This window comes from Haliaeetus leucocephalus, unplaced genomic scaffold, assembly GCF_000737465.1.
Source record: "Haliaeetus leucocephalus isolate CR32 unplaced genomic scaffold, Haliaeetus_leucocephalus-4.0 Scaffold678, whole genome shotgun sequence".
NCBI lineage: Eukaryota > Metazoa > Chordata > Aves > Accipitriformes > Accipitridae > Haliaeetus > Haliaeetus leucocephalus.
The window spans coordinates 5,164,786-5,184,226 of NW_010973114.1; the positions used below are offsets into that span (position 1 = coordinate 5,164,786).

The 19,441-nt window shown below is 40.6% G+C and overlaps 1 protein-coding gene across 1 annotated transcript in view; it reads left to right on the forward strand.

Annotated features, from left to right (window-relative positions):
• PELI2 (pellino E3 ubiquitin protein ligase family member 2) overlaps positions 1-12,163 on the forward strand; it is a 163,603-nt gene extending 151,440 nt beyond the window's left edge. The window contains exons 3-6 of the mRNA XM_010579867.1: positions 1,033-1,134; positions 5,151-5,348; positions 6,050-6,238; positions 9,769-12,163. Coding sequence (XP_010578169.1) covers positions 1,033-1,134; positions 5,151-5,348; positions 6,050-6,238; positions 9,769-10,335 — 1,056 coding nt within the window. The 3' untranslated portion in view covers positions 10,336-12,163. The remainder of the gene's footprint in view (positions 1-1,032; positions 1,135-5,150; positions 5,349-6,049; positions 6,239-9,768) is intronic.
• The last annotated feature ends 7,278 nt before the right edge of the window (positions 12,164-19,441 follow it).

The following is a 19,441-nucleotide window of genomic DNA, read 5'->3' on the forward strand; positions in this document are numbered from 1 at the left end:
CCTGAAGCTTTTACTAGTGCCTTTACATCATACAGCTAGTGCAATTATGCTTTGACACTGCTTAATCATTTGAAGTGAGTGTTAGTCTTTAAGCTTGAGAAACGATCATCAGTGCCACAGATTTTGTATGCTGAGTCTCAGAGGTTCTAAAGTATTGCTGGGCCTTGCCCCTTCTTATGGCTCTCTGCTGTGGCAGCTATGCTCTGTGTTTATTCATCAAGGAAAACTGTTTCTCACTGTTTCTTTCCGAGTTGGGATTGCTCCTGTGCTGCGGTGATGTCTCTGTTCTGTTCTCTGAAGTAGTTGCTGGAGTAGTAAAAACGCAACCTAGAGATGTGAACCTTGGAAGTCTTAACAAGTAAGGAATTCAATCTTAGTAAGATACGGCAGAATAACAGGAGTTGTTCTCTTCTAGTCTTGTTTTAAATACTGAAATACTATTTAGTCTTTGATGCTGTATCCGTCCGTACCTATAGAGATCAGTTTCCTTTGACAGGTAGTAAGAAGTATCCTTTAACGAGGAAAAACAGGTTGAAAGTGCTCAGTCTTTGTCACAATTTATAGAAAACTGCTAGACTTTTTCCGATGTAACTAGAAAACTACTTAAATGTAATGATATCCCTGAAATCCTGGCACTTTTAACTGGAAATCAATTTTATTGCTCACTTGCTTTTAAAAACAGTCAAATAAACAAAAGAACCCTAAACCTCAAGTCTTTGTTGGGATACAAGTTCCTGTAAGGGTTAGGAACTCAATATAATTTCAGAGAGAAAACCATGTGTTTGGAGTCTAAACTGTGAAAATGGTAGGTATTGGGTACTTCTGAACTAGAAACAAACAAGTGCAGCTTGGGGTTTTCCATTAAAAAACAAAACAAAAAATCCTACTGTGATGCGTTTACCCAGCCTTGTAATAAAATGTTACGATACACTGCTTTTCCTGATCATAGTAAAGGTGTTTATATAGTGAAATGAATTTGATTATATTATTATTGTGGAAGCTGTGTATAATAGACATTTTTTTATCCAACAGGCAATCAGCTGTAAAGGTCAGCACAGTATTTCTTACACGTTATCCAGAAACCAGACTGTTGTAGTGGAATACACTCATGATAAAGATACAGACATGTTTCAGGTAAGACTATGCAATACATGCATTGTTTTTTTAAAAGCAACATATGGAATCACGGTTCTGCATTGTATTCTTCTGGGTATTCTCTATGAGCTGTGGAATTTCCGTGGTTGAACTGAGTTTCATTAATATGGGAGCACTTTGAAATTTTGTGTTGTCTGCTTTTCTCAAATCAACATCAGCATCTGTTAATATCCTTACTACCTTACTGCTTTTCACTACCTTACTGCTTTTTCTGCAAGGACCGTGTAGGAACTGTACAAATAGTATTAGAAAGAAATGTGTGCTCTGTTTTGGATTCATCAATAAGCACAAGAATATACCCTGCACCCTCCAGTTAATCAAGTAGCTGGAGTAAAAAGGAAGTAGATAGGAGTAGGTGTCACATCCCGATTTCTCAGGATGATGACTCAGGTTTGCTGATTCTCAGGTGAGGATTAAGGTGAAACAACACCAGGGATCCTTTAACTCACAAAATTCAGCTTTTATTCACTCACAACAAGAATTGGCATGAAACTATGTCAGTAAACTGTGTAACGTGCTAACCATACATCACCAAACATGTACTACTAAGCCTTGCTTATTTGGGGATCAGTTCAGGGAAGAAAATAAGGAGATCCCTTCCATAGAGTCACGAGGTTCAGAGTGGACCCCCTTGCTTTTTAAACTCCTTCTCAGAGAGGAGCCATGGGGTGGCTGGACCCACTCCTAGTCCCGGACTTGGTCAATGGTTTATGTCTAAAGGGATAAGGTGTAGGGATTATGGGCGAAAAAAAGAGAGAGTCAGAGAAAAGATAAAGATTGCACCAGTCCTGGGTCCAGTGTTGGTCCAGCCAGCTTAGAGGTCCAGTTCTGGAGGATGCATGCACATGGGGCTTCCATTTGTGTCATTTTATCATCTCCCCCCGTCTTGTTCTGCTGTGTTGGGTGTGTGTTTTCTTTCTTTCTTTTTTTTTTTTTTCCTAATGTAATTCTGTGGTGAAATTTGTGTACAAATGCTACTATATAGCTTTGTCTTAGTGACATAGAGATCAGATTTCTTCATGTAATATAAAAAAGAATGTACTAACAGTTTCCATCTGGCATCTCCCGAAGTCTATACGCTGCAGCATCTATATGCTGCTAAAAATGAAGATTTTTCTACAGAGTTTAGTAACCATTCTGTGCATGATGCATCAGTTGGAGTAGAGCCTTGTAGTTCGTACCACTACAAGGACCCACAATGTGTAGCCTGCACCCTAAATAACTACAAGTTTATGCAAGAAGCAGGCACATCCAATATGAAGAACTGATTTTTTTTTTTTTTCTGAAGAGCAGCCCTTCAGAAGATGCATGGTCCAATTCTCTCTATCATCAGAGTGAAATTCTGTTGAAGTCCAAGAATCTACAGCTGTTAAATTATCTGCTGGCAAGTTGTCTGGTTTTGCCTTGTCTCAGGAGTGAGTGTTTTTAATAGCACTTCTTTGATTGACGGTAGACGCTAGCAAATTGATTGACTGCCTGGTTTTTAGGCAGCTTTTAACAATAACCTGTAGTGTAGACAACAGCAGCTGTCTTATGCATCAGTTGGAAGATTTATGGTTTGTTATTGGAAGTAACTTAGTGAAATAATACATAATATGACACAGTTAACAAGAAGAGTCCCAAAATATAGCCAAAAATTACTAGAAGGAAGTCTTCTGTGCTACAGAGGAAAATGGAAGAAAAATTAGTAATAAAGTCTGTAAAGAGTAGCTTTGAATAATAGAACTAGGTCTGTAGTGACTGTAGTTTGACTACAGCATCAGATCAGTTAAAATTTTTGCTGGGTAAATGTTGATGGTGTCAAGTTCTTTGTTTCTGAGGGCTTTCTTTTCAGGTGATGTCAGTCCCAAAATTTTGACTTGATACGGATCATGAGGAAATTGCCATGTTTTAAAGGCCACTTGTTAAAATAATTTCTAGTGTTGAAATGTAGCACAATACGTGAGACTGATCCTCTAGAAGGCTTTTTCAACAGAAAAAATACAACCCAAACAACAAAAGAAACCCAAATACTTAAAATATTTGATGTTGTATAGACATACTTGTGACACAAATGAGATATATAAAGTAATTACTTTGCTTAAAACATTACATGTAATTTCAGAGATTTTAAAAACGGCATAAAAGCTTTGCATATAGATTGTAATGCTTGTATCCAAACATTCAGATTTCATGTTGACGATTAGTTTGATGTGAGGAAGACTGGGAGCAAACACTTGTATGTTTTGTCATCCTTTAAGGGAAAATAAGGCAAGCTTTTCTTTAATTGCATCTAAAAGCTTTGAGAGTGTGATCTAATTGAGAGACTGCAACAGGCAAAAACTTTTTACGAACAAGTTTATTTCATGTTCATTATTGATGATCCTTTAAGAGGCTTCACATACAGATAGAGAATAGTCAAGAATGATGAATAAGCTTCCTGCTGCTGGTCAGTGGTGACTCCTAGCAGGAATTGCATTGGATGGGAAATACAAGCCTGTTAAAAATAATACTGTAAAAGGAAGAAGAACATAGCTTTATAAGTTTTAGCTTCAACTTGTCAAGTTATATAAATCGGAAATGTCCAATATTAAACAGTTTCTAAACTCTGTCTCTTGGGTATTCTAGTAGTCACTTTCTGTGAAAAATTGAAGTGCATACTTCTGATTAGGCTTTTTTTAGTATTTCCTTGGCGCTTTATCTGCAGCAAGCTCATCACATTTTATACTTGGGTTGAGACCCGTGATATGGAGAAAGTAACTGGATGTGTCACTTAAGATATGAATTTCGACATGTGTTTGAGTTTAACACTGCAAAGTAGAACTGAAAGCAAAAGAGAGGTATGGGAGAGATCCCTGTACTGTTGCTATCAGTTCAGTTGTAACGGGTTAAGTATTAATAATATCACTTTCCTTGACTCTTGAATAATGTTTCTTTACAGCAGATCTGGTTTGCAGAGATGTCTGTTAATGATAGAACCATACATGTCTTCCCATAGCTGGCTTTGAAGAGCAAGAAGCTAAGCAGAATGTAACTGCTTGGGGGACAATGAGATCATGTTTAGTGAGGACGTTATATAAATGTAGATGCCTGATATTGAAGGTAGTTTCATGTGAAGAATATTCTTAATTTTCTTCTGTTAGATCACAAGGTGCCTGTAAAATTAACACTCTATTCTACTCCTTGTTCCTCAGCTCTGCTTCCCAGTTATGCTCAAAGTTGGTGTAATGCTAATTTGCCTGTAGAAGTATTGATAAAGTCTCACTGTATGGTTGGTTGGCAGTCAGATCCCTCCATCCATTTTGTCATGAAGTTTTCTGTTACAGTTGCCAAGATGTTTCCAGTTTTAGAATTAAAATTTATAGATGGCAAGATAGAAAAATATTCTTGTCTAGTGATCAGCTGTTGTTTTATTTCTGCTGAAGAAAGTTTTTAAATTTCTTTAGTCGTGCATGTGCATAATTAGGAATAAATTTAATCATATGGTGGGTTTTACCTGAAAACTATTCTACTCTGGAACTACAAATTCTGGAAACATGAAGGTGGGTAGCTTTTTGTTATGATGTATCAAAATAACTGAATTCTGGGTCTAAAAAAAAATGCTTTCTTTTTATGGCAAAATAAGTTGGTACTAGGAATGTGAATAAAACTTGTCATTTCAAGCTAATGTTTTCTTAATTGACAGAATATAGTGGTAAGTAATTTGCTGTGGTTGGATTGTGAAATACCAAGGTGATAATACTTTCATGTTGTTGACAATATAAGTGCAGCTGCGTTGGGCAAGTATGTACATCGCTTGTAGTAAGTGAAAATTTGTCGTGCCATGTCAGTGATGTATTTCTGCCTAGGACAAATGTGAAAATACAGGTTAGTCTCAGATTGGATCTTGCCATCCAAAAATGCAGAAGACAATAGTTTACTGATGTCATCAACATTAACTTGGCAAAACTGTGTCCTTAATGCTTGATGTTTCTATGGCTCTTTCTAATTATGCCATTAACTTCATTTTTTTTCAGGTTGGGAGGTCAACAGAAAGCCCCATAGACTTTGTAGTAACAGATACTATTTCTGGAAGTCAAAATAATGATGAAACACAGATTACGCAAAGCACCATATCCCGTTTTGCATGCAGGATTGTTTGTGACAGGAGCCCACCATATACAGCAAGGATTTTTGCAGCTGGATTCGACTCATCTAAAAATATATTTCTTGGTGTAAGTACTACTAATAATTATGTTATGTACGAGCAAACTCTAGTTGTTATTCTCTGTTATTTTCAAGCCCCAAAATTTCCTTGTTCTAGTTGATAACTTATACTGTTGTTAGACTTTTATTACTCCAGTGTACCAGCTGCAGTGTTAAGTAGAAACTGCAGTTTTATGTGCCTGATTTATTACCAGCATGGACTCACGGTCATAATTGTCTTTAACAATGAAGCACTACTTTAGTAACTGTTAGTGGATTTTGTTTAGGTTGGTTTGATATATTCTTGATAGTCATTGTGAATAAGCCGCTGTTGCAGTTCTGAGTGCTGAAGACCAAGGAGCACGTCAGCTGCGTTATGGAAAAGGATGTGCCTGTTGCAGTGGTATTCCATTAAGGTAGTTAAGAGCATGCTACTGACCTTTGAGGCCTTAACTCTTACCTGAACTGCAGTCAGAGGCACTCAACTGAGTAAAAAAACTCCTAATATTTAAGATAGACTAGTAATTGAAGATGCATAAGCAAAAGATGTTACCACTCTGGCATAAGGTATTCTTAAAAATGCTTTTTTTTGTAAATCTATGTCTAATTGCAGCCAGCTGGTGAGGAAATGTTGTGTTTTAGACAGGGCTAGTAAAACTTCAGTGTGTAAAACTTTAGTCTATAAACTTTAGACAAACTCTTTCTTTCCTGGGGTGGTTGTCACATGCAGGAAAAAGCAGCAAAGTGGAAAAATCCTGATGGCCACATGGATGGATTGACAACTAATGGGGTGCTGGTCATGCATCCAAAAGGAGGGTTCACGGAGGAGTCTAAACCTGGAGTTTGGCGGGAAATCTCAGTCTGTGGTGATGTGTACACTCTCCGGGAAACCAGATCGGCTCAACAAAGGGGGAAACTGGTAAGTTGAAACTAACTGGTAATTAAAAGAAAACAAGGGATACTTGTTTTCCTGGCATTGAGTGGAGGCAGTCATAGGGTGACTGCAGAGTAGCGGCATTGTCCTGGGGTAGTGGGCACTGAAATCATCTAAGTAGATGTGTATTACAGTAGATTCTGTACTGCTGTTCTGTTTTGGTTTATACAGGCGAACAGTCTTCAAGTTTTCTGCTAATGTCACTTTCCAAACTGAAATAGCATAGAGTGTAAAAGCTAAATAAACTTTGCTCTTGAATCTCTATCTCTGAAATGTTCTCCTGGGACATGGGGGACATCTGGAAGTTGCTGTGTGGGGAGCTGTCTTTTGCAGTACTATCTTAAAAGGAAGAGTCTACTTGCATGCGAAACAAGTTTGGATCATGCCGCTTCTGTTTGATTTACCTGCCAATAGGAAGATAAGAGAAGCCCTGCTAAGTATATTCCTGTTTTATCCTGTGAAGCAGGATGGGCTTTACCTTTAGCAAAAGTGAGATGTTTCAGCTGCCATAGAGACCTGTGGCATACATAACCAGGAGAGAGGTTCCCATGAAAGCACGTGTCCCCTTCTACATAGATTATGGGAGCGAATTCCCATAGTGCTCTTGTTCTTTCCCCTTCCCAAGATCTGTGGGGCCTATGAAGGTGAATGCTATCATCACTCATCCCTTTTCCCCTTGCCCTCAGAGTGGGAGGGAAGGGGAGGGTGGAATCAAACACCACCATATAGAAGTACCCCAGCAAAATACACAGACAGCCATATTTCCACTCGGGCAGATGAGCTTCCCCAGAAGTCCTCTTTGTTTCTGGATAGGTTAGAATGCTGTCCTGCCTGCAGACCTGGAAAAGCCCATTCTGTTCTTTGTTAGGGCTCAGGAAGTGAGAGGATGTTCAAGGGGCATCTTCACAGCAGCTGAAGATGCCCCTTTTCTTTTGTAACTTTATGATCCAGCTGCTGGACTTGAAAGACTAAGAAAGTGTGCATGGTGGGGGGAATATCCTTCTGCATGCCAAAGTTGCTTTTGTGCTGCTACCTTGAGTTCCCATTAGCTTGATGATGATAGGAGCTATCCCACATACTCGCGCTGAACTGACTTTCCAACTTTGCCATTGGCTTTGCAGCAAACTGACTGCTTAAAGGAGTTAGGAAAATGGAGTTTGACTATTTTGTTCTGCTTTCAGTAGACAGCCTGCAGTACATAAATTGCTTTGTCACTTTAATGGTGGCAGGCAAACATCGCCTCCGGGACTGGGACAGATGATGTTGCAATTGCGCCCTTTGTATGTGGTTAGCAAAACACCTTTTTAGTGCTGCTAAAGAAAGGCATACTAAAACAAATAAATTCCTTTCCCTGCATCCAAAATGACTTGAATTCTCATTTAAATAAAATTACATGGCACACTGGTATTGATGTGATCAGTATTCGTTGATTGGGTTCATAAAACCAAATGTACACTGTATAATGAATTGGAACACATTGCATACGAGAGAGCTTTTTGCTTTGCTGTTTGTGAAGGAATTATCTGAAAAGTGCATCAAATCAAGGCTTCTCTCATCTCTGCTTGAACTGCCAAATTTTTCTGCTAGAAGAACTTTACACTGGTGACCTCTTCTCTGTAGTCTATTGTACCATCTAGGTGTTTTGTGCAAGTATGATCCACAGTTAATCTGTGAATTAAAACTGGATTAAAATGTAAATGCCAAATTGGTTGTCATTCATGGTATGCATAGGCAGACATGATGATTTAATGTGACCTACTTAATGTATTTGTTTGTATTTGGGTATTTGTTTTGCCTTAGTGGTTAAAGCCAGGCAGTAGGTCTGTTATGCTCTTTAATTTCATAAAGAACCTTTTTAATATATATTCATCATTACTGAATTGGTAGCAATAGCACAAGTTGCTTATATGTTTGTGACATTAAAATAAATTAAAGAATATATCAGCGAAGTACAACGTGTGTTTGGCATAATCCCTTGAAAATGTTTTAAGTACCTGCTTTTAGTCAGATGAGAGAAGCCTTTAGGCAATGCACGTTGGGGCTGTATTTGCATGGAATACCTCATTAAAGGACCTAACTAGTTGGGGTGGTTAATTGTTCAGAAGTTGAGCCTGTGTGGCTTCAGTTGCAGAACTTGTCACTTGAGAAATTCAGCTGGTAATTCACTCTGCTGTAACGATAATCCATGCAAGTACCTGTGCATGTAGCTAGTATTGCATTTGTCATTTATCCCTAATCTATCTGTGGAAGAGTTTCACTGTTGATGAGGTATGCAGTGGGAGCTCATGCTTCTGCAAAATGCTTTACACTTACCACAAGCCAAAAAAAATGGTATCCGAGTAGCAGGACAGCTGGTCTGTCTTGGGTAGCAGTTTTTAGTCCAAAAAGGATCTTTTGCTGCATAAGCAGCCTCTGCCAGTCTACATGAGCAAAGAATTCCACGGGAGCAATATGCTAATACAGCCCGTAGGGAATGGCAAGTTTCCTCTTCTGTCTATCATGACTTACCTTAAACGTGACAAAGGCATACAGAGAATCAATATTAGAGAGAAGAAGTAGCGTGCTCAGAGGTAGGGGGTATTTGTGCAGAAGTTAGTGATTACTAATGTAATACCTTTCCCAAAGAATTAGGGGCAGGAAGACTGTATAATAATTAGTACTGCCCTAGCATGTAACAGCTGCAAATTTAGGACCTCCTGTGCAAGCACAGAATAAGACACCAATGCTCATTATAATCTTAAATATAGGATAAGAGACAAGAGATGGATTCAGACAAATGAGGGGCCACAAGAAGACAAAATTAGGTAGCATGCTAGGGAGTGTAATGACTTGGTGAGAAAGATGACACGTTTACAGAACTCAGTTATCTGTTGTCCTGGTTTCAGCTGGGATAGAGTTAATTTTCTTTTTCTTTAGCTGGTATAGTGTTATGTTTTGGGTTCAGTATGAGAAGAATGTTGATAACACACTGATGTTTTCAGTTGTTGCTAAGTAGTGTTCACACCAAGTCAAGGATTTTTCGGCTTCTCATGCCCAGCCAGCAAGAAGGCTAGAGGGGCACAAGAAGTTGGGAAGGGGACGCAGCCAGGGCAGCTGACCCAAAGTGGCTAAAGGGGTATTGCATACTGTGTGATGTCATGTCCAGTATACAAACTGAGAGGGGCTGGCTGGGGGGGGGCAGATCGCTTCTTGGGGACTGACCAGGGCATTGGTCAGCGAGTGGCGAGCAATTGCATTGTGCATCACTTGCTTTGTATATTCCAATCCTTTTATTATTATCATTGTCACTTTATTATTGTTATTATTATCCTTATTATTTTCTTCCTTTCTATTCTATTAAACTGTTCTTAACTCATGAGTTTTACTTTTTTTCCCCAATTCTCTCCCCCATCCCACTGGGTTGGGGGGGCGAGTGAGTGAGCAGCTGTGTGGTGCTTAGTTGCTGGCTGGGGTTAAACCATGGCATCTGTAAAAGCTCTCAGGTTTAACTACTTACCCTTGTGTTCCACCACTAGGTAGAAAATGAGACCAACATCCTACAAGATGGCTCTCTCATTGACCTGTGTGGAGCCACCCTTCTGTGGAGAACGGCAGATGGACTGTTTCACACTCCAACTCAGAAACACATTGAAGCTCTGCGACAGGAGATAAACGCTGCCAGACCACAGTGTCCTGTTGGGTTAAACACTTTAGCATTTCCCAGTATCAACCGTAAAGATGTGGTAGAAGAGAAGCAGCCTTGGGCATACCTCAGCTGTGGTCATGTTCATGGCTATCACAACTGGGGACATCGCAGTGACACAGAAGCCAATGAGCGAGAATGTCCTATGTGCAGAACCATTGGCCCCTATGTGCCTCTTTGGCTTGGTTGTGAAGCAGGCTTTTATGTGGATGCTGGTCCTCCAACTCATGCTTTCACCCCTTGTGGACATGTGTGCTCTGAGAAGTCTGCAAAATACTGGTCTCAAATCCCACTGCCTCATGGTACTCATGCATTTCATGCTGCCTGCCCTTTTTGTGCAACACAACTGTCTGGGGAACACAACTGCATCAAGCTAATTTTTCAGGGTCCAATTGACTGATATTACTTTGCAATGACCACAATAACATTTTCTTTAACAATTTACTGTGAAGATTTTGCCACTAACTCTAGATTTTACCTTTTTTTATAATGTTATTAATAGGGTGGTAGGGTGGGGATGGGGAACTGACAAGGAAATTCTGAGGGGCTGTGGTGGAATTGGGATACATTGATACCTGGAACTTGACAGATATCAGTGGTGTTGCATGCTCAAAAGCAGCATATTCATGAAGTCTTCTTGGTCAAATTGTAGTATATTTGTAATCTTTTTATTAGTACCCTGGATCAGAAGAAGGTGTCTTAATAATGATTTTTTTAAGCTAAGATTTTTTTAATGGAAAAGTTTTTTCTTCTAAACTTTGACAGGCCTTTAAAACCTATTTTTCAAATCTAGAAGGAACATACAGAATGTAATTATCTTTAAATTTGCAATATAATTTAACTTGAATAGTTTCTGAAGGAGCTAATACAGAATGTGTGGACAACCATAGGTGAATGTTCACTAGAGATAATTGGATATGTAAGAGAAAAATTAGCTGCCTAAATTGTAGAGTATAAAAGCTATTAAAATATCTGTTATGGTATAACACAGCTGGCCAAAAAGGCATCAAGGATTACTTGAAACTGAGGAAATCTTGTTTGCATTGATTTCCTTTCAATGTAATAGATATCCACTGTTCATTACGTATGATATCTGGCTGATTTTTTTTCTCCCCCCCCCCCGCATCTGGTGAAACTGCTTTACTTTTTTACATACTTAGTTCCATTTTTTAAGCCAATGTTCTGTATATGTGTAGTCTGGCCTTTTTATTTCTGCTTAACTTAGGTTGCCCTAACTGCTCCTTGCATGCCCAGGATCATTGGGTTAGTTGAGGTGTAGCGAGCCTTTAAAACTGCATTAATGAAGGGGTAGTGCCGCAGCAAGACAGAAGGTTTAGGTACAACTTATACAGAACTTACATAGACCTGAATTCAGGAAAGCACTTAGTTTGTGTTTTAATCTAAGCCCACGGATGGAACTGTTTAGATTCTCAAGTGCTTCAATGGATTGTGGTTATATGTTGCTATGTTTTGAAATGAAAAAAGCAGTTAAAAATAAGTTATTTTTTTAAGCTCACTTACTAGCCAAAATGCTGTAAGGAGAGCATCGTTTCTAGTTCAGCTGAGTATTTTTGTTCACTTTTCAACTTGCTGCCATCTGTCACCTTTTTTTGCAGATTGAGATCTGTTTGTATCCATTTTTTTCGAATGTTTGCAAATTAAACACCATTCAAATGTAATCAAAATATATGCACCAGGGTGGTACGTCTGAAGTGGATCACTTGAAATTCCTGACTTTCTAAGAGAGCTGATAAATGTTTATTATGGAAATAATTAAATCAGAATTTCATGAGAGATGTACCCCGCCCACTGTTAGTTTCATTTCATACAGAATGATAACTCTTTGATTTGTGTTTTTTTGTTGTTGATTTTTTTTCCTTTCGCTTTCTGTATTCTTGGTATCTGAGGTATCAATCTATCCAGGTTTAAAAAAGAAAAAAAGAATTTGGGAGAAAATTATAACATCTCTAGATGAAATTGATCATTCAAGCTCAGTTCTGTTTAATCAACTATAGCTTTTCGCTATATTTGTGCCCTTTGTATAAATATATAATTTATATGATTTTAATATATTCTGTATATATATACTTGAATTGGCCTGTTCATATTTTGGTTGTAAAATTGTTTTATAGTTAACCTTATAAACATTTTACATGTCCCTTGCCAATGGTGATGGGACGTACTTTGTCTGCTGCTGTTTTTAATATAATTTTGCTGTATAAATGTTCAGCATTCTAATAATTTGAAAATAGCTTTACTTTTCTTTTATGCTTTTGCTGTTTAAAAAAAATCTGCAGCATTTTCTCTAAAAATCCCAAACTGTACAGTTTTTGTCCCACTCAGTGATTGAAAATAGGATGAATCTTGTTGACCTAAAACTCTATATGCTTCTTCCTAGTGCCTTTTCAATGAGATCCTCTTGTGATTCTGTATTCTGAGTCCTTACACCCACAAGTCAACCTTGTGGCTAATCTTCATCAAGAGTGGCAGCCCAACCAGATTGGGACGAAACGCCTTTGGCCTTCAATTCCTTGTGATGGTTTCTGTCATAAATGTGAAGGTGCCTCTCCCTTGTTTATATTCAGTACAAGTTCCTCAGGTCCCATATGCATACTGCAGCATTATTTCTATTTAGCATATACCTCATCTGTGAGAGGCAGTCTCACCTCCACCTCGTTCTTACTGGACTCTGTGAAATACTTAACTTTGTTTCCCACAAGAGATGCTATGAAAACACACTTTCAGGAAATGTTCCTTATTGAATTAAGGCCACGAGCTGTGTGTTAAGGCTGGTGACCAGAGGTCTTGAGCTCTGTGTACGACAGCTTCACAGGTCTGGGGTGGCAACTGTATTGCTGAGCTGATCAGGACTTGCATGTGTAGTCTCCCTCTGAGAGTAAATGGATTGTAAACACGCAGGTTCCCAGGCATCTCTGTCATCAAGCTTTTTTTACTTTCTTCCTTTGCAGTTGCAGTTTAATGGCTGCTTCAGGGCTTCATATAGCTGCTATACCCTGTGCAAGGTGAATGTACAGTGTTAGAAGAATCCTCACTGGAAACACTAGTACACCATCTGGTTGTGGTGCGTTTGGCTTGCATGAAGCGGAAGACTGGCTAATGGTTTGTATCCGAGGGAAGTGTCAGTTTGAAAAGACTGTGTTTTAAGCGAGATATTTTCTTTCACTGTTGGCAGTTCTGTATAATGCAAGAAGTACTGCAGGAAGGAAAATTCTCCTCTTATCTGGGAAACAAACTTCACAGTTCCTTTGCATGAATCCAGGTACTTTGCCATTTACCAGTATTCAAAGCTAGGGCAAGTCCTGCAGAGCTGGATTTACTGGGAAGGCAGTAGAGTTTGTGGCATTATTTTTCTCATCACTACTGCCACATATGCTGCTCTAATGAAATGATGGACCATTTGGCTGCTTAGCCCTTTTCTCTTTCCCTCATCTCAGTAAACACACACCTTCGGTGCTCTGGTAGCTGAATAGGAGAAAGTAGCTTCTGGATAAATAAGACTGGTTCTGTTTGGAGTGAGTAGACTTGAGAACCACCCTCAAACTTTGTTTTGAAAGTTTATTTCATGATTTCAGTGTTATGATATTTCTTGCATACCATTTCAAATGCTGGCAATGTATTCTGTAAGGATTTTTTTTCACCTGTTACTGTTGATTCTATTTGAATGCTTCAAAACCAGCTTTGACTGCATAACTTAGAGCTAAAAGTATTTTTCTAGTCTGATCTTAAAAAAAAAAAAAAAAAGAAAATCTGTCATCTCCATGCACACTGGAGCTGTAACACTTTCCTTTTTCCTGGCAGCTTTTTGATAGAGTGCTGAAGTCTAAATAGACGACTGAGTGGTAAGCGTTGTTCTTATTTTGAATCGTGGTCCAAGTTGTACAAAAGAGTTAGCATGATACTGCATTTTAATCACAAATTTTTTTCAAGTATGGTCACTTTGTGCCTCAGGGTACAGTAATAGTACTGTACTGGCAGAATAATTAAAGGAGGATTTTTCTTCTTTGTGAGGGTGGGAATGGGGCTCAGAAGAGATGAAAGCCATTGTTGGGCTGGTTCCAGCAGGGACAGACCCACCTTGAAGCAAAGGCATGCCAGGAACCTATCAGAAATGTGATTGTAGCTGTTCCTGCTTTCAGACCTGGTTCATGCTCTGAAAAGGATTCTCCTCAGTTCATTAGGAAGCTCTGGGATGATGTGGAAAGGCTTCCTAACAAAACACTCTTTGATGTTTTAATGGCAGTTCCTGGAATTTGAAGGTTCTACTTCAGAGCCTGAGCAAGGAGCAGAGGTGCTGAGTGTATCATAGCGAGAAACTGCAATAGCCTCTGAATAGAACTTTGATATTTTTTTTAATTTTTTTTTTTTTAACTCCACACAGCACCCAAAAGAAACTTGGAGTCAACTGTGGTAACTCTCCCTTCAGTGCTGTTGCACTGGAAGTGGAAGGAAGCTTCTCCAAGACCGTCATGTTTCTGTTCATCCAGCTCATAGTCTTGATGCTTTTCTGGGGTCAGAGAACTGTTGGTAGTGATCTGGCCATCATGAGAACTTATAGAGGCATTTAAATGCATTTTTAGTGTGGTAGGAAAGCTGACCTGGCTTGACTCCTGCTCTTGCTTAAAGTTGAGCTGCAAATATGCCTTGGAAATGAGCTGTGCTTGTAAAGGAATGCTCTGTCACGGGTGGTTAGGTCTTGTTTTCCCCGAGACTGTTGTTAACATGCTGCATTGGATGTGAAGTGGAATCGACAGGTAGAGCTGTTGATGGGAACAGGTAGGAACAGAAGTCTGCTGGGCACTTGAGCTGAATAGGTGTGGACAGCCCACTATTCTGCAGTATTCTGGACAAGGATTCCTCCTCCTTCTGTTTGCTCAGTTTTCAGCCTCTTGTGAGTTCTTGGCTTCTCTCATTTTCTGTTTATCTATGTAGTCACAGGTAAACAAGTAAATAATAGCTTGGAAAGAAACAAGGAAGAGAATTAAAAAGATACCTTCAGGCTTGGTTATCTCTTCAAGGAAAATAATAATTGGAGTTGCAAATGTCTTTTACAGATTTTTCTCATTCTCATTTTTATAAGCACTCTTCACAAGTCTTTGCACTTGGTGTTGTGAATTAAAAGGAAAAACTTAGAAGGTAAGGCTGTTTTGGGGGTGGTGTGGTGGAATAGGGGTAGTTTCTAGGATAAAGTCGCAGCAGTTCTGCAAGCCCTGTGAAAACCATGTCCCATTGACTGCAGCAGACACTTCGGTCTTGAAAGAACAGTAGTTAGCCTCGACAGGTAGTAAAGATAGAGCTTTACTTTCTGTGTTGATCAGAGTTTTCATTTATTGGCAGCGGAACAAAAATATGAATTGCTTGGACAACCAAACTACAGATGAAACTGGTGGCTGTCAAATTTCCTTTTAATGGGGCATATTTATACCTTCCTGGTGGGCAAGCCAGTCTTTGAGTCACCTGGAAGTCCCTTCTGTTTGTGCCATGGTGATTAGGGATGGGTATCGCTTTCCTCTTGGATCAAATACATGATGGAGAGCCCCTGGAAGGCTCCTTCTTGTGGCACAACTGTAGGAGAAGTCTCGTTCACACAGCGAGCCCTGTACGATAGAGAGAGAGAGTGTTTACCTTTAAACAGTGTTAGCAGCTGTTAAAACTTCTAGGTATATTTGTAAAATTGGTCTTTTATACACCATGTGAAATGGACTGAAATAACTTCTTTGCTGTTGTACCTGTGGAAGTACAAGCCATTTTACAGGAAAAAAAAAAAACTTTAAAAAAAATTAAAATATTATCTCAGTATTGTCACTGACTCCTTCAGTTTTTTCCCTGCTGTTTGGTTGTCAGGGTTTAACTTTGATTTGCAAAACCATATAAGTAACTTCAAAAATAAACAATTCCTCTTACCCTTTTATCCCCTTTCTACTCCTCAATAAACAAAAACCTAAGCCTTTGATTGATGATTCTTAAGTATTCAAGGTAGTGGAGTGTATTCAGGTGTGAGTGCCCTGAAATTTCAGTTAATTCACTTCCCTGATTTTAAATTGAACTGTTTGTTTTCAATGCCAACTGCCTTCTTGCGGTGTTAACATAATTGCTAAATAAAAGCAATTTCCAGGAATAATATGCTTTGTGACTCTTAAAATTAATTTCCATAATGGTAATTCAGTGTTTTGTTTGCATCTGTGTATTCATCCCCTTTTGTATGCAGTCCCTGTGAGTACATAAGCTTTTTTTTAATTTTTTTTTTTAAATGAGCTAAAATGAATTGTCAGCCTTTTTTGGTAAGTAGAAAAAAAAAAATGTTGGCGCAAGCATAGGAAAGGGAAACAAGGATATCTGCAACTTTCTCTAGATGCAGTTGTTTGCCAGCTGGCTATCAGGCTTCCTTGTAATTGAAGAGTGCTAAATACTTTCCAGGGAAGATGCTCCCAGGCGAACGGGAGAGGGGGAAGCTCTGGGTTATTTGTGTCCTCTGGGACCATCGCTGTCTGTATAGGGACCAGCTTCATTTCAGGACATCTTAAATATGCTCAAAGTGCTGCTGGACGGGCACTGTGTAGATGTGGTCTCTGACACGGTGGGTTTCTGAATACGGCTTCTGTGCTTGAAGAAATGCAGTGCACGGGTGAAGAACAGCTGGTCATACCTAACCAAAGATAGGGATGATCCTATTTTGTTTAAAACTGTTGGAGGCAACCTAAGAGGAGAAGTTCTGCTGGGGATGTTGGTGGGGGAGAGGTTTCTGCTAATCCTTAGAGGAGGAGATGAGCATCAAGGCACGAACAGGGGCTGAGAGGGAGGAACAGGGAGTGTTCAGAGCTGAGGTGGTTGGCGGTGTCACCTGAAGGCCTGGGAAGAGAAGTGTCACCACTCGGATCCTGAAGCAACACTGTAGTACCCCTCAGCAGTAACCTTTTGTGGGCTTTTAATGCAAATTGTGGATTTTTGTATCAGTTCTATCAGGCAACACCACAGTTTTGGGTTTTGATTTAAACCTACAGCTTTAAGTCTGTTCTCACTTCATTTTGTGCAAGACAACAGGACCAAATGTCATCCTAATGATCCTATTCCCTTGATTCTTCCAGCTACTTGATTAAAGATGCTGTGGTCTTTTTTTCACTCCCTGCTGAAGAAAGCGTGTACTCCTGCCTCTGTGTTAACCTGGCTGTAAAACTTCACTTCTTACTGCAGCTGGTGCTGCTGGGAAATGATCTTTGTGAGAGGTTTCCAGAGCATTTGTGATTACTGCTTTTCTTTCCCTTTCAAGGTGTTGCTGTATGGATGCATATTTTTAGGAGGAACTTCAGAATTCTCTTTCATGTAAAACTAAGGCAGACAGAAGTTTGACATAGGAGTCTGAGCCTGATACTTCTTTTCTTTTTAACTCACTGAAAACTCATGTCTGAAGAAAGCCTCAAGATGAGGGAGTACTTAACAGCAGAAAGGAATTCAGTAGAACACCAATTACATCAGTGTTTAAAATTATAAACATGCATGTATATAATTACATATGTAAAGAAATACATTTTGTGGAGTGTTTGCCTTAAATGCTGTATTCTTAAAAGCTCTAGCTGAAGCAGACTGCAGAGACAGGGGCCCTGGCCTTTGAACCGAGCAGGAATTTGGTACTTCTGGTAGAAATTACCCTCTGCGAGAGCAGCAGAGGGAAGAAGGCTGTACTTAAGTCTAAAACTAAACTTGGGCTCCCTTGCTCTATGGTGCGGCGTTGGGGGCTGTTGCTGCCCCCTTTCCAAAGAAGCGACTCTGAAACCCCTTCTCAGTCTGGGGTTAAATTGCAGAGGGTGGATGGAGCTGTGCTGGCCGTGGGGCAGGCTGAGCCCACAGACCAGAAAAGGGGTGCTGCTGCCTATGCTGGTGGCTTTCCTCACAGATGGTTTCTCTGTCATCCTCCTGCGCATCACCTTGCGTAGGCGAGGGAGGTGTGCCACAGGCAGCTCCTGAGCTGCTGAAATCCAGCTGTGGATCTGCCGAGCAGCTGCACAGCCAGGTGTTAGCAACGAGAGGAGCTGGGGCTTGGCCTCAGCCTCAAGGGCGATGTGGGATTTGGGCCAAATTGCCTGTCAAGCTAAGACCACAAATCCTGCTCAGCAGGCTGGGGAGAGCAACGAATAACATCTGGCTAATCTCAGGTCTGTGACGCATCCCCTCCCCTCTTTATTTCTCTCTGATTAAATCAAAGTGAGGAGCCAGGGAAGGGGTGGAGGAAGGGAGAATGGGCCAGAGTACCTCTCCTGATGAGAAGGTCCGGACGAGGGCTGGGCTCAGCTTTGTCCAAACAGTGTCTGTAAAAAGTGGAGTCTCTTCTCATGTCAGATGTGATGCAGCAAACCCTACCTGTGTGTGTACCAGGAGGCTGGTGTGTTCCCCAGTCCTGGGCTCACTTCTGTCCTGCTTCATACTCCTGCGAAAACTACTTTGCCTTTTCTCTCCCGTGTATTTTCTTGTCCCCTTTTGGAAATCTTCAGGTCCATGCGGAAAGGCACTTAAGAGTGCTGCCATAGCCACCCTACACTATGGGGGCCGTATGGGCACCTAAAGCCAAAAAATTATTGGAGTACAGGAGGAGGCAGCAAGTCAACAGAGAGGGCAGGTCTGACTTCTGGCTTTTCCTTGCTCTACCTTTTCCTATCTAAAGAATAGGAACTACAGGGCTACCCAGCCCTGCTTGGAGGGTTGAAACAACAATTTGAGGGTTTTCTGAAAGAAATCTGGCCTTTTACTAAAGGGTTTTACCCCCGCTCCCTGCAAGCAGAAAATAAACGTTTCCCTTTTTTTAATGGGAATGTTCCCTGCAGAAACCAGTGTCTTCCTTCATGTGTCTGTTCTTCCTTCACCCTCCGTGGGCTCTGAGGAGTGCTGTCCCTTCCGTAAGATCCATTTTTTCCCTCCCGTCCCTTCCCATCAGGATATACCACGCCAGTCCCAGAGCCCTCTGGCCGGGTCCTACATATCAAGATCCTCCTGCCTTTCCCTTGGCTGGGGAGAGTTGTACTGGCGGGGAGAGTCAGCCCCTCCTTGGGAGGAGAGCCAGGAGGGTCACTTCAAGCCAAATGAGGAGCGGCTGGGGATTTGAGTGCATGTAACCGAACATGTCTAGACAGCCAGGAGCCTCCAGCGGAGAGAACAGTGAGTTTTTACAGGCGGTCCCTGACGTACAAGGAGAAATCTTTCTTCCCTAACACACGTGTGGGCCAGATGTTCTGCCTTGCTGTCACTGCGGTGATCTGCAGGCTCCTGAGCTGTGTGGACAGCAAGCAGCGAAGGTGGGCTCCTGCTCTCCTACCCAAGATGAGGTTCCCCAGGCAGGGGCATGCATGTGTGCAGCAAATGCAGAAAGGACTCAAACATGTGGTGCAGCAGGGACCTGGGCAGACAGGCAAGGAACATGCAGGGAATCCGAGAATCATCGAATTACAGAATGGTTTGGGTTGGAAGGGACCTTAAAGACCATCTAGCTCCAACCCCCC